The 13,290-nt window shown below is 42.3% G+C and overlaps 1 protein-coding gene across 4 annotated transcripts in view; it reads left to right on the top strand.

Moving 5' to 3' along the window:
* The window catches only part of LOC145434152 (trafficking protein particle complex subunit 10-like), a 31,363-nt gene extending 18,073 nt beyond the window's left edge, over positions 1-13,290 (top strand). For 2 of the 4 annotated variants that reach the window (XM_080311468.1, XM_080311465.1), the window contains 7 exons: positions 1,183-1,628; positions 3,711-3,824; positions 5,185-5,442; positions 7,850-8,011; positions 8,766-8,919; positions 9,787-9,987; positions 13,057-13,290. In XM_080311468.1, coding sequence (XP_080167594.1) covers positions 1,183-1,628; positions 3,711-3,824; positions 5,185-5,442; positions 7,850-8,011; positions 8,766-8,919; positions 9,787-9,987; positions 13,057-13,226 — 1,505 coding nt within the window. In that variant the 3' untranslated portion in view covers positions 13,227-13,290. The remainder of the gene's footprint in view (positions 1-1,182; positions 1,629-3,710; positions 3,825-5,184; positions 5,443-7,849; positions 8,012-8,765; positions 8,920-9,786; positions 9,988-13,056) is intronic. The other 2 variants (XM_080311466.1, XM_080311469.1) reach the window with 2 other exon arrangements.

The following is a 13,290-nucleotide window of genomic DNA, read 5'->3' as shown; positions in this document are numbered from 1 at the left end:
CGACGGGTGCTGCGTATCTATCCGTAGGTTAGTTATCTATATTCTAATCTGGTGTTCATGTGCAGTCTGTACTAAGGGCTTCTACATCCGACATGCAACCAGAATTCATAAAACTTGTAGACAAATCAGATCGACCACAGATTTCTCATTGACGTCAGCGACTTTTGAAGTACACTACGTTGATAAGTTGATAAATTCATTGAATGCTCTTTTTGATCTTTATGGGTTGAACTTGAAGTTTACATGAAATATGATACATTCCTTGGGTAGTTGGATAAATCCAAGATTAATGTATCGATTCAGCAATCCGGCCCGCCATGTAGGCTACTCAAGTCCCACATCAGGCCAAACCCACTGGAGAAGTTGCCCGTCCCTGTTTTAGGAGTACTCTAGTAGGTTATGCTGATTTGAACTGCTTACTCTGCTTTCCTTTCCTTCCTGAGACTACTTCTAAAAATTTGGATTATCAATAAAATAGTATTTACGGTGACCAATTCTTTAATTATTTATTATAGGTGTGCCCGCCGTAAATACTATTTTATTCAAATCCAAATTTTTCGACGGCAATAACTCGGCTTCCACTAGTTGGAATTGAGCCAAATTTGGTGAACATCGTTTCCGTGGACAACCTATCCCTTTCATGGGGTGGACAGAAAATTTCAAAATTTTTGTCAAAATTCATTTTTATACAATAAATAGAAAGTTTCTTCTCCTGTAGCAATGCGGCTACTGGCTGGAATTGAACCAAATTTGGTGTGTAGGCCTAAATTAGGCAACCTAACAATTTTACCAAGTAGCCTACCCAGTACAATTTGAGAGAAAAATCATTTTTGAACATCCCTATTGGACACTTTATTCGTAATCGAGTTCTTGGATCGTTATGCCCTAATTGTGGAGACTCTTGGAGGTGCAGAACATCGTTATGCAATTGACGAATGTATTCATATTGAAATAACCCCGAATATTTTCGGCCGACACTCGTCGGCGGTAATAGTGAGCAACTAGTCGAGAATGCCCCTTACAATTCTCTACTCGTTGCTGGCGATTACCCCTGACTAGTGTACAATTCGGTATGAATATTGTGTTCGATTGTAAACCTAATTGTGATTGTCAAGCGCCGTTTGCGAGCACCAGTCGATGATTTTTTACTACCGCGAATTAAATTTCCACAATGATAAACAGCTCGCCGCCACCACAGACGAACGCAAAGCGCGCCGCCAACCACCATTCACAAACACGTTCAGTCCGAGCATGTCTTGCTCCCGAACGCACCACGCGCCGAGCACGTCAGAACGAAAAGCTTTGCCAACCCCGACATCCGATTGCCTCCGTCGCCGTTGTCGAAGCGCAACGTGGAATCGCCGGTGAAAAAATTTCTGTCTTTCGTCCGCGAAGTGGCGGACCGAGCTGAAAAGAAGCCAAAGCCGGAGAAAGCCGATAGTTCTACGGAGAATGGTAATCGTTTGGAGAACGATGAGTTTCTGGAGGTTATTCTCGATGAAACTGACGGCGGGCAATGGGACGGTGGCAGCGACAAGGACTATTTGTCCGTAAACAGTGGTAGCGGGGTGTCGCCCGGCTATTCGATGGAAGACGTGATCAACGTCAAGAGTGTGACGCCGGGAAAGGTGGGTTATTTCTGCACGAGGTTTCTGTTATGTCATTTTAAAACTTTGAGATCTTCCACGCACCCAACAAGCTGTTGTGCTAGGTTGTTGAAACGTTTGATTTCGGCCATGTCATTTTAAAACTTCGAGTGCTTGCCTGCACCCAATAGGATGTTGTGGTATGTTTCTGTTGTTTTAAAACTTTGAGCACTTCCACACACCTAACACAAGCTGTTCTGATCAGTTGTATCCACTCGAGGTTTCTGTTGTGTTTTGTGACTATCAGCGTTTTTACACGACCAACAGCCCTGTTCTTTCTCGATGTAATCATCACGGAAAGCGAGTATTGTTTGGGTTGACATTTGGAGACGCAAGTACACTAACATCAAGCTATATTTGGGCGTAAATAATGAAAATATTTTGCGACCAAATTCTCTGCAATATAGCACACAGATTATAATAATCGAATTGCGACAAACAAGTTTGGGACTGATCGCAATGTGCATTGTGTATATGTTCCGTCATATTTTCTAAAACTACTACTCCTACTAGAACAGGGGTTTTTAAACCCTTCTAGATTTCAATTTTAGAAGCCGATGACTAAAATACAAGCAAACGATCATCACGTCAAGCTCAACTCCATTTATCTTATTTAATGCCTAATATAAGCAAACGGCATCATTGCCAAAGGATAATAATAATCTGCTTTTGTAGTTTCTTGATGATATAGTTGCCCTAAAACCGCTAAAATTAGTTCACAGACCTCTAAGGCATAGGCGCCGAACGCCGAATTTTCCTTAGGTATGCGGGATCGATGACGTCACAAAGGAATGACGTCATAATGTGACGGAATTGAAAATTAGGGTTAATATAGCATCGATTCATGAGGGTTATAAGTGCATGCGGAAATGCCGATTATACAATCACCTCATATTAACGAACTTGCGCGTATGATAAGCTTGTCAACGAGTTCGGAAGTGCTGTCAATTAGCGTGATCGCTAGCGAGCAATTAAATATAAACGCGTATTACGTAACCTCGGCGACGCTTTCTGCAAGGCAAAATGTCCGAGTTGTTCTGGAATCTGTTGTATAATGGCACTGATTTCAGGTTGTTGAAACCTTTCTCATCTTTTACAACTCAAGCCTTGACAAACATCTTCTTATGGTCATGTTCAAGTATTAGCGGAATTCAATTATGCATGCACGGCGCACGTACAATCGCGCATGTCTTCGGAAATTCGATGTCATTCAGTTTGGCGATGTCACTCGATTACTAATCAGCATACACCTATCGGCATTGTCTCCAAGCCATCGTGAGATAGGAGCCAACGCATGCTAGGCTCGAGACGCGATAGTTAGCCAGCTATGATATCTTTTGTACCAGGCCTGTTGCAGATGCGATTGTATAGGCAAGCGATGATATCGTGCGCACCAATGCAGATGCGATAGTGCATGCTAGCGACGGTATAGTGTGCACCGGGCCTACTGCAGATGTGATTCTTCAAGCCAGTGAAACTAGGCTTGTTGGAGACGCGATAAATCAGGCAAGCGACGATTGCCGAGCGCACAGCAATCAATAACATAATTTCGCGATCATCTCAGCGGGAAATCGCGTTGCGTTACATTTTGCACAGACGAATCTCGCTAATTGACATCACGCTTCTCGCTAATTCGCCGCGCGCAACGGGTTACTTCGCTCACGTACGCAGCAGCAGGTAATGTCGTAAACGGATATACGGTACATTGCGATTTGTTCTAAATCACACAATCGGGGGTTTATGCCGAAATATGCCAAACCGAATTCTAGGTATGCCGCATACCTAAAAATGTCTAGGTATGCGTGGCATACCTTGCATACCCAGGTTCGGCGCCTATGCCTGTACTATCCTACTAGAAATACCTATGATTAATCAAGAACAAAGTACAAAATCACGATCCCTTTCTGGCGTCATTGGAGAACTAGAAATTGGCCGTATCAATCCTTGCGTTTGACCGTGAAGGTTCGGTTCATTACAGCAACCCTGCTACTGTTGCTTGCGACAATCAATTTCTTCATTTAGAAGCCTCGTTTTATAATGCTGACATATTTTCACTCGCGACAGCTGTCGGCGTCATTGCTTCGCAACGAAAGCACAAAATCCAGCGTTCACCAAAGACGTCCACTTGTCGTTCATGACGAGAATCCTGAGGACGATGACAACAAAGTTGTGTGCAATGTAAGAAGCTATGTAGTAGAGCACGATCGAAATGTTTAGCCGACACCAATATCGCTCCAACTTTTTGTTAATAACACCGGCGTTTTCTACAGATGTGAATACGTGACTGGCGACACTAGAGTTGACTGAACATGAATATTGCTTCCAAGCCCTCAGTAGTATCCTTTATTTACTCAAAGACTTTTCGTGTGCCTCTTATCGAGAGTGGATGTAAGAAGAGCAAACATATAAACAGACGTCCAAATACAAAACTATCTGTAGCGTGCTTTTAGAAATATCATTCCTGTGCCATGCTTTGCCATTTTGGTTTTCATTCTATTCTCTGGTTTTGTGATTGCTGTTGTGCTAGTTACTCTTGATTTACAAAATTCGTTGTTTTTCAAGGGGCTCTATCCATGAAAAATTTGATGATTTTTGAATGTCTTCCACCAAATTCTATGTCATTATAAGTACAATCAAATCAACATGTTATTGTCATTTGCATCTAAATGGGTGTGTGAGCAGGAATGAAATTGAAACTGTAACCGAAAGACATTACTAGGAAAACCACGAAATGCGGGTATGGCTGTCAACAATTAAACCTCAATCCAATTGTATAGCCATTGCATTACCACATGAATGGAATTCTTCGAGGAACTTTCTTGTCAGTGTGCTGCGAGCGTTCCATAATTTTTCTAATGCCCAACAAGCCGAAAAAGTTTAGGCAGTATATTATGCAACTATGAAGGTAGTCTTGAGAGTGAAATAACAATGTGACGTCTTTCAACTGGAACTTCCAATCAGACGGCAATTATAGCAGACGATAATAATAGGTCCAGTATGAACCTCATTTAATTACAATCAAACAGCTGCTGCGTGACAAACTAGTACTTCAGGTTTGATAGGCGTTTGTCGTAGAACTCTTTCAGCTCTATTAAATCAATCCAATAGTACTTATGGCCCTCTCTCGCTCGGAACAGTTGTAAGAGCGATGACGTGATTGGATAGACGGCATTAGGCATCGCAGAATATACGAATAGTCCAACGCAGTGCTTTTCAACCTTTCCGAGAATCATCCGCACTATAATTTTCCAAAGATATCATCCGCACAAACCCATCAATAATCATTAAACAAAAAAAAGAACAGATTCAAAACGTTTTTAGTCAAATGATCAACAAGTAGGCTACCACTTTATCAATGACCTTCCACGACAGAGCAGTAGAAATAAATATGGAGAATATTCATCCACACTGCAATTTTCTCATCCGTGCAAGTTGGTTGAAAAGCACTGATTCAATGTTATCATACTGTCGATAGTAATCTTGCATTCCGCCACTCAGCCGCGCCATCCATATGATCATATCTCTGTCTGCGTTTCAGATTTCTTTCAACCTGCCTTGGGATGAAGTGCAGCCTGTAGCGGCCTCAGTCAATTTCCTCAAGCTGATGCGTTTCAGCAGCCGGTCTTTGCGAGCCTACTTGAAATCTAAGAAGCCCGAATCGCCGGGCGCCTTGCAGTGCGTCGTCAGCGTGCAAGTTGAAAACTGTTCGCCGCACTCTTTTTCTCTGGCCGATTACGTTTTGAAACCGTCGGGCCGTGGCTTTGCCGTGTCTGGATTGCAGGCAAACGAAAAGAAGGTAGGCGTCAGCCGAGAGAAAGGATATGTTGAAAACAGACAACATTCTAAAATTTTAATAACCCAACATCGTACATTGTTTGTGGAAACAGCGTTTTAATAAACGTGTCGTTTCTTAAATCTATGAATTGTTCTTCTGTAAAAAATTGCTTGATTCATTGCTTTCGAACGGATCAACTACCGTCTAAAATTGTCAGCACTTCATTCTGAGAATGTTGCAGTGCTAATTAGAAGTCCAGACAATATGCTCATGTTTAGGTGTAGCCAGAGGGCGAAAGGGACCGTGGACCTGACAAAATGTTTCGTAGATTTTCCTAAATTAACATGAAGTTGACTATTTTCAATCGGATTGTCTTAACTTGAAATTTTTTTGTGTGTGATTAAGGGCGGAGATAATAAAGTTAGGTTATCCGGGAAAATGCTAATCATGTGATTAAAAACTACTAATCGGGACCCATTTTAGGTGGAGATAATGAAGTTTAAAGTTCGCTGATCCGGAAGAGTGCTAATCGTGTGATTAAATCCTGCTAATCGGGACACATACAGTTGGAAAAGGTTACGCGCGATGGTTTTAGTCGAGGTGTCCCGAGTTTTCAATCAAGCGGCGTGTTATCTGTTGCGTCATAATGCGTAAAGGCGCTCTTATCGCTAATCCAACTTTATTATCTCCGTCCTTAGTGTAACTAGATTTCTTTCGAAGCCCCCAGATGTTACGCCGATCACCCCATGGGAGGCTAGGATCGTCTTTCATTCGGGTGAATGCAGTGTCACGGCAGTGCTTAAGCAGAGACTTCAAAGTTCCCTTGGAGTTATGTTCGTTCATATTCAGCCGAGATAACTTTTTCTGGGTACACTGGTGCTTGCGGATCAATTTGTTGTTGATAAGTAGATTCATTAGGAGCTGGAAACCAATCAAATACTATCTTGTAAGCATTGGCGTTACACTTGCACAACATCAACTTTTTGTCTAATGATCATAATTTTTCTGTGGCTGAAATAATATTGTCAGGTGGTCCTCGGACACTCAAAATTCAATCTGTTCAGTTTTTCAAATAAGTCAGACCGATACAGAGTGTCAACCCGCCATCTTGTCTGCATGCTTTGTTTTAAATATATCAACAGTTATTTTCTAAAATTCGCGACACACCTGAGAATCTGTAATGGGAAACACTAGGGTGCTGCGGCACACAGTTTGGGACTCACTGCGTTGTAGTGTCATTAAGAGGATTGAACTGGCCTTATTCAAGGGCATTTGGCCGCAGAGATGACGTGTTTGACCTTGCAATCTCAGTGTGTATCCGTAATCCAGGCGACCATTACTCGGTAAACTGCAAGTATAAGTTCATGTTTTGAAATCCAAATTCGGCACCTGCATTCACTTCCAAATCCCGGAAATTGCGGACTGTTGTCAGTGCTGAGATAATTCTGAGGATTTCTGCCCTGATGGGAATAATTCTGGGTTATATTCAAAATTCATGTATGAACGTACCCAATGTAACTTGTGGTATCCACGTTGATATGGCGACCGTTTTTGTTTCCAGTGAACTATTCTGTTTACTCTGGGTGTGCCAGTCGAGTTTTAATTGTCGTCGCAGACAAATATTGAATCTTGGCATACATCGTATGCTCCTTCTACCTATTCAAAAAATCCTCCAGTCAATTTGAAACGTGATTGGTTTGCAGGAAAACAGGCAGTATGATTTGCAACCTGATTGGTCGTTCGGTCGGTGTTGTGTCGTTAACTTTGAAGGCTCGCACTGAGTTGTAGCAAACCCTTTAACGGCAAATACGTTTTATGGGTCTTATGACAGAGGATGACATGATCGGTTATTGATAATGTTTTATGCTTGGTGTAAGAGAGCTCTGAAATCGATATGGTCATGAAACTAATTGTCACGTTGACCTAATTGCAATGCAGAGGTAAAATTGCATCCAGGCTGCTGTATCATATTCATACGCGGATATATCACTGGTCCTCGCAAAATCGAACATGATTCATTGGTAGATTGAGAAGCCATGAATTAGATCGTGGGGCGAGTAGAATTGAGAACATTTCTTCACACCATGCACCAACACTAATCATAGGTTACGATAAATCAAATTGGCAATATTGGCACCAAATTGACCAATCGGGGTAACAGTAAAATGCCATACTTACTCCAAAGAAGTAGTGATATGGAGAAAGTGAATACAAGCTGTGTCTTGTATTTTTTATAGTCTGCCGAGGGTAGCGTGGAACTTGAGTGTCTTATAGTAGTGAAATGTAGTGTAATGAATGATGTGGACTGATTCAGACATTATTTCGCTATGAATTTGAGTGAAGAAACACTTTGTTTGGTACTACACGTACCTACCGAATAGCGTAAATTTGACACATGATTTTATGTATTGAACTGCTCTCTTTCCAGAAAATTGCCCCAGCACAGAAGGTCACATTTGCGTGGAAAGTCGTATATTCGTCCACGTCTCCTCAGGACTACAGCATTCATTTCCATGCCGAAGTCTTATCGGACGATGCCCACACGCATGCGTCCTCGGTCACCTACAAGTTCGAGTCAGACATTGTTGAGGTCGGGCACGGTCCATTCAATTTGATGTGGCATGTACTGTTTGATGTGTACGGAGCTGGCTGAGTGCTCACTACTCAGTCATCCGCGACTATGTGTACATGTCGTTATTACATCACAACAACAAAATTCTTTCCATATTTCGAGTTTGATTAACCGCAATTACTGATGTTCCCTCCCTACGAGAGTCAGTCGAAAAGCTAAGAGTGGAGGAATTTGGCATTATGAAATTAGTGTTTGTTCCGACGTAGAAGTTTTGTACTTCTAAAAGCCTGGGCTGTAACCACATCCCAAGGTTCCGAGTCACAAGTCAATCTCACTATCATAGTTTTGACTCAAGTCAGGTCGAGTCATTCTCAATTCACCACAGAGTCCAAGTCAGCAAGTAAAGGGTCGAGTCCGAGTCGTAGTGTTGGGACTCGAGTCAAAGTCATTATGTTCACTGTTCAGTTTCGAGTCCAATCCACGTTTTCAACTCTGCTCGAGTGATATAGAATGGCTCGCATTCGTAATATAGTAATTTTCCTCAGTCTTAACAGTTTCTGGCCCTATTTTCTAAGAATCATGACTGATAGACGAAATCAAAATAATGTTGGAACTTTACTATTCTTCGAAGTTACAATAAAATTTCTTGGCCGTCCTTCTCGGGTCATATGACTAGGTCCGAGTCATGCACAATACGTATCTGGAAAAATCGATCACCAAAAAATCGCGACTCGAGTCATTAGATTTAGTGACGATGTAATCGTTGTTCCAGCAGCCTCTGTACACGGTGTCATTGAATATCGGCGCAGACGGGCATGAACTTGTGGTTGGTGAAATGACGACTTTGAATATTACTGTGAAACGCATCCGACGCGATCCCGAACAAGAACATACTCGCGGCAGTCAGCAGTTGCTCATGTACCACGGTGAGTGAATGTCAGCGTGTGGCTTTTTCTACTCTCTACTGTCCTACCTCTACCCTGCCGATCAAGACATTGGGATTCAGAATGCTCAAAATGCCCTTGCTATCTTTTCATTGTATTGTAGTGTTGAAATGATGAAGTTTGTAATAAACTGATACGTCGGCGTTCAACACAATAACACGCGGCACTTAACCTGATTGTATTGGCCTGGCAGAGTTTACCAATATTACTATTGAACTAGAGTTGTGATTAGAAGAGAACTGGGGCCTGCCAGATATGCAATCACTCACGGTTGCTGAAATATTTCAACGAGAAATTTCTAAAAATTCAATCCACAGCAATTATGGCGGAAACGCGCTGCCAGTAATCAGACCTTTCCGGCAAAATTTGAACCTTTCTGAGATGTTGGTGACCTAATTAGTGACACTTATTAAAACTGTTCTCAGTCAAATAGGTCAATAGGAAGTGGCTGCTTTCAAAATTGCCAGATGTGTCTACGTGACTAACGCAAAATTACAAATGACACTGCAAATAGTTACAATCTTCGAAAATATATTTAGTTGGCCGTGATGTGAGGCTGTTTCACGCGGTTCTTCCTTCTTATGACAATTTCACCCAAAACTATCTTCTACTTTTTAACACACAATGTGAAAAAAGCATGTAGTTTTGAATAAAAGACCATCAAGTAGAAGTCGGAGTAGTCTACATATATAACATCGTGAGTAAGTAGTACAAGTGGGCAAAACCGGCTGGGGTGCTCGGAAAAACTACAGCTACTTCGTTACTGTCCACCTCGAGTACGTAATACGAATCGAGTATTAATTATAATGATTCGAGTCAAGTAAATGTTAGGCAATCGTTTCTCCGCAGTAATTGACACTCGCGGACGGTGGGCTGTCTGCGGCAAGAGCACGGGCGTGATATCGGTGCCTCTCTCGTCCATCGAAACCGCGGATCTGGGTCCGCCTGTCGCGAAAGCCAGTTTGGAGATCATGCCGCTTGTCGCCGGCTTCCTTCATCGCCCGGTCATAACCCTGCAGAGATATTTGAAAAGGCGCTCCGGAGAATTTGGTACGTGGAACGTCAGATGATTACCGGCAGCTAGGCATAATCCCTGAATGCCGTCACTGGCACCGGCGTTATTAGGGTTTTGAAGAGATTCTTGGAGGTACAGAACCTCAATTCACAATTAATAATATATTCTTATGGAAATAATCTGAATATTTGTATATCGACAGTCATAGTTGTTGATATGCAGGAAGAACGTCCTTGCGTGTTACAGGGATAAGATGGGCTGCCGTAAGTTGCACCTACTGACCGCAAAGACTGTTAACATGCAAAGTTGTTAAGAATTCTCTTCTAGCTGCTGACGAATACCCCTGACGAATGTCGGCCAGAAATATTCGGATTATTTCCAATATCAATATATTTTTCAGTTGTTAGGGTATGCTTACCATATTTTGGAAATCTAAAAAGAGGACACTTTTTCAGAAATTTGAGACTTGCAAAACCGGAGAGGAATTCTCAAAATTCGGTGAACTTTTCCCACTTTGTGATCGGTTGACTAAAAACAAAAAAGGTCAACTTTCCGGCTCAGAGCCCAAAATACAGTTTCTTCTTCCACATTACCGGGTGGTTGACTATAAAAAAAAGGTCATCTTTTTGCTCAGAGCTCAAAATACCGTGCTAATTTACGGCATATCACTCGCATTTTGCTCTAAATATGACCTCAATATTTAAAAAGAGGACAAAAGGGCGTCCTCCGAGGACACTTTCAAAAAAGTCAAAAAAGAGGACAAATCCTCTTAAAAGAGGACGTATGGTAACCCTATGTTAGGGTTGCTGGGGATTGACCAGGATCAGATATTCCTTGCTTTCTGCCAGTTTTCCATGCCTGATACCCTGAAAACGTCTTGCTTTGTTTCCGTTTCTAACGTGTGGAGGCGGTCAGTAACAGAGTAATTCTACCTAACTGAGTCAGATATATTGACAAAACTAGGACTACCATACATACTTGGAAAACGTTGCTTCTACTCGTCATTACTTCCGTCCTCGTCATTACTTCCGCTTGAGTGCTAATGATGGCTACTTTGACCGCCTCTGCTTGCATTCAAGCAAAATAGCAAAAATAATCTGTATTCCACCCGATGCGATTTTGGTTAGCCTTCTAAATATAATATATACTAGGGTTGGACTATCCGGATAACGGTTAACCGCGTTTTTTTTTATTATCCGATATCCGGATATAAATCTGCCGGTTTACCGGATAAGATAGTATCGTTAATAATGTGCTTTAAACTTTCAGGAAGCTTCAATAAGTCGTATTATCAGTGTTTCGCGCGGCCAATTAGCGAGAACCGTGTCACCAATTAGCGGGATACGTCAATGCACTGTGTAACGCGACGCTATCTCGTGCTGAGAAGATCGCCACAATAGCTCATTGATTGCCGTGAACTCGGCTATCGTTGCTGGCCTGATTTTTCGAGTCTTCAGCAAGCCTATAGTTCCGCTGGCAGAATCACATCTGCAATAGGCTCTGTGGACATTATACCATCACTGGCCTACATAATCGCATCTGCAATAGGCATGGTACGAACGATATCATCGCTGACGAAACCATAGTCTCGGGCCTGGCATGCGTTGGCTCCTACCTCTTGGTGGCTTGGAGACAATATGCCGCTGAGATTATTATGATCAGCGATTGTGATTAATGAGTGACATTGCGAAACTGAATGACAACGAATGTTCGCATTCCGGAAACATGTTCGTGCGTGCAAGCGTAATTGATTTCCGCTGATACTAAATTCGAAAAAAAATCGAAACCATCTCGTTTTATTTAAAACACCCCCCTTATTTTTCGGCTGGCTACGGGCCTGATCATGTGAATTTCTCATGGATGAATTAGAGCGAGCTATCATGTCGGCCTCAATTCCGGTATCAGCTACTCGTCCTTCCAGTACTGGACACCTAAACAGAAGAATGGGCAAAAAGGAATCGCTGCTTACTATAGTTCAGCCCATTTTGTGGAAGCAGAAAGAGCATTTAATACGTCTGGACTCTTTGTTACAAAACTCCGGTCCCGGCTACAGGATGCCACAATTGATGCGGTGTGCTTTATAAGGAGAGAGCTGCAATTACATTGTGTAACGATTTTGCGATCCATTTTTCATGCAGACCTCGTGAAATCGATTATCTCACTTAGGATTCACTATCCGGTTAACCGGTTAGCTAAATTCCAAATATGCGGATATATCCGTTATCCGGATAGTGAAAATTATTGATATCCGAACTAACCCTAGTTCCCACAGCTGGTGTAAACAATGAAACGGAGGTTTGCCTGTTCGAAACTGTTCAGTTAGTCGCTTTCACTGCTTACTGCTTTCGTAATCATCAAATGTCGTAATGCCGATCGCTATTTCACAAGATGCGCCACAGGAATACAACTGTGAACGCACCATCCAGTCAGAGGTGTATTACAGATATTGAAGAGTCTGTTGAAACGAACCAGAGAATATTGTAAAATTTGGGCGTTGCTGCGAGATTGATAATACTGTTCCACTATTGATTCCACAGGATCCTAATTTGTTATAGTAATCGAGGCTGGCGTCTCGGTGGTTTTGCGTATCATTGTGCTGGAAGTCATGCTTCGGAGAAGTGTCGGTGACAAGCTTAATGTTTGCTGGGGCGTCCATTTTGGTAGCTTTAACCTAATATGTTGCTGTGAAATCTAAATTAGGAGAAGGCAGGGATGTAGCCCGAGATAAAGGCGAGCCAATAGTGTGTAAACGCTCTCGTGGAGGCCTAACAGGACTCGTTTATTTATTTATTAGGCACTCTTCGCATTTCCTTGATTGAATGTTTTTTAGAACTTGACCATAGTCCAAAAATGACTCGTCCGAGGGGAAATACAGACACTGCAGTAAAAAGACGTATGAATCACTCCCCATGTAAATGGAATAAAAGCATGGTATTCATTGATGACCATGAAGATATTGAATTAGCCCGTTCTATTCTTCAGTCCGTAACCTCAAAAAAAGCACATAACACACCCCGTCGCACTCTGATATCTCCGAAATATGAAGCAAAAACCATTTCCGCTCTGCCGATGTAACCCCGCTTTTACGTTTACGTTCCATTCAGACGAGCAGCTTAGCTCCACTGAGAGTCCTGTGCTGAAACCTCCTAAGCTGATGGACTTTCGGCCTCCGGAAATCGTACACATCGACGAGTACAAGCAAGTCCGGATCGTGGAAACGGCGTGCCAGAAAAGTCTCACGGAAACAGCTCAATTTAAGAAAACGAAATTTTAACTAATGCAAGCCGTCATGAAGTGTGTGTGCGTTGGCAGTATTCGAGTAAATTATCTTATCAGTA

Source organism: Botryllus schlosseri, chromosome 2, assembly GCF_051294905.1.
Source record: "Botryllus schlosseri isolate E-star chromosome 2, Bs_hap1, whole genome shotgun sequence".
Classification (NCBI taxonomy): Eukaryota; Metazoa; Chordata; class Ascidiacea; order Stolidobranchia; family Styelidae; genus Botryllus; species Botryllus schlosseri.
This window is presented reverse-complemented; position numbering and strand designations above follow the sequence as displayed.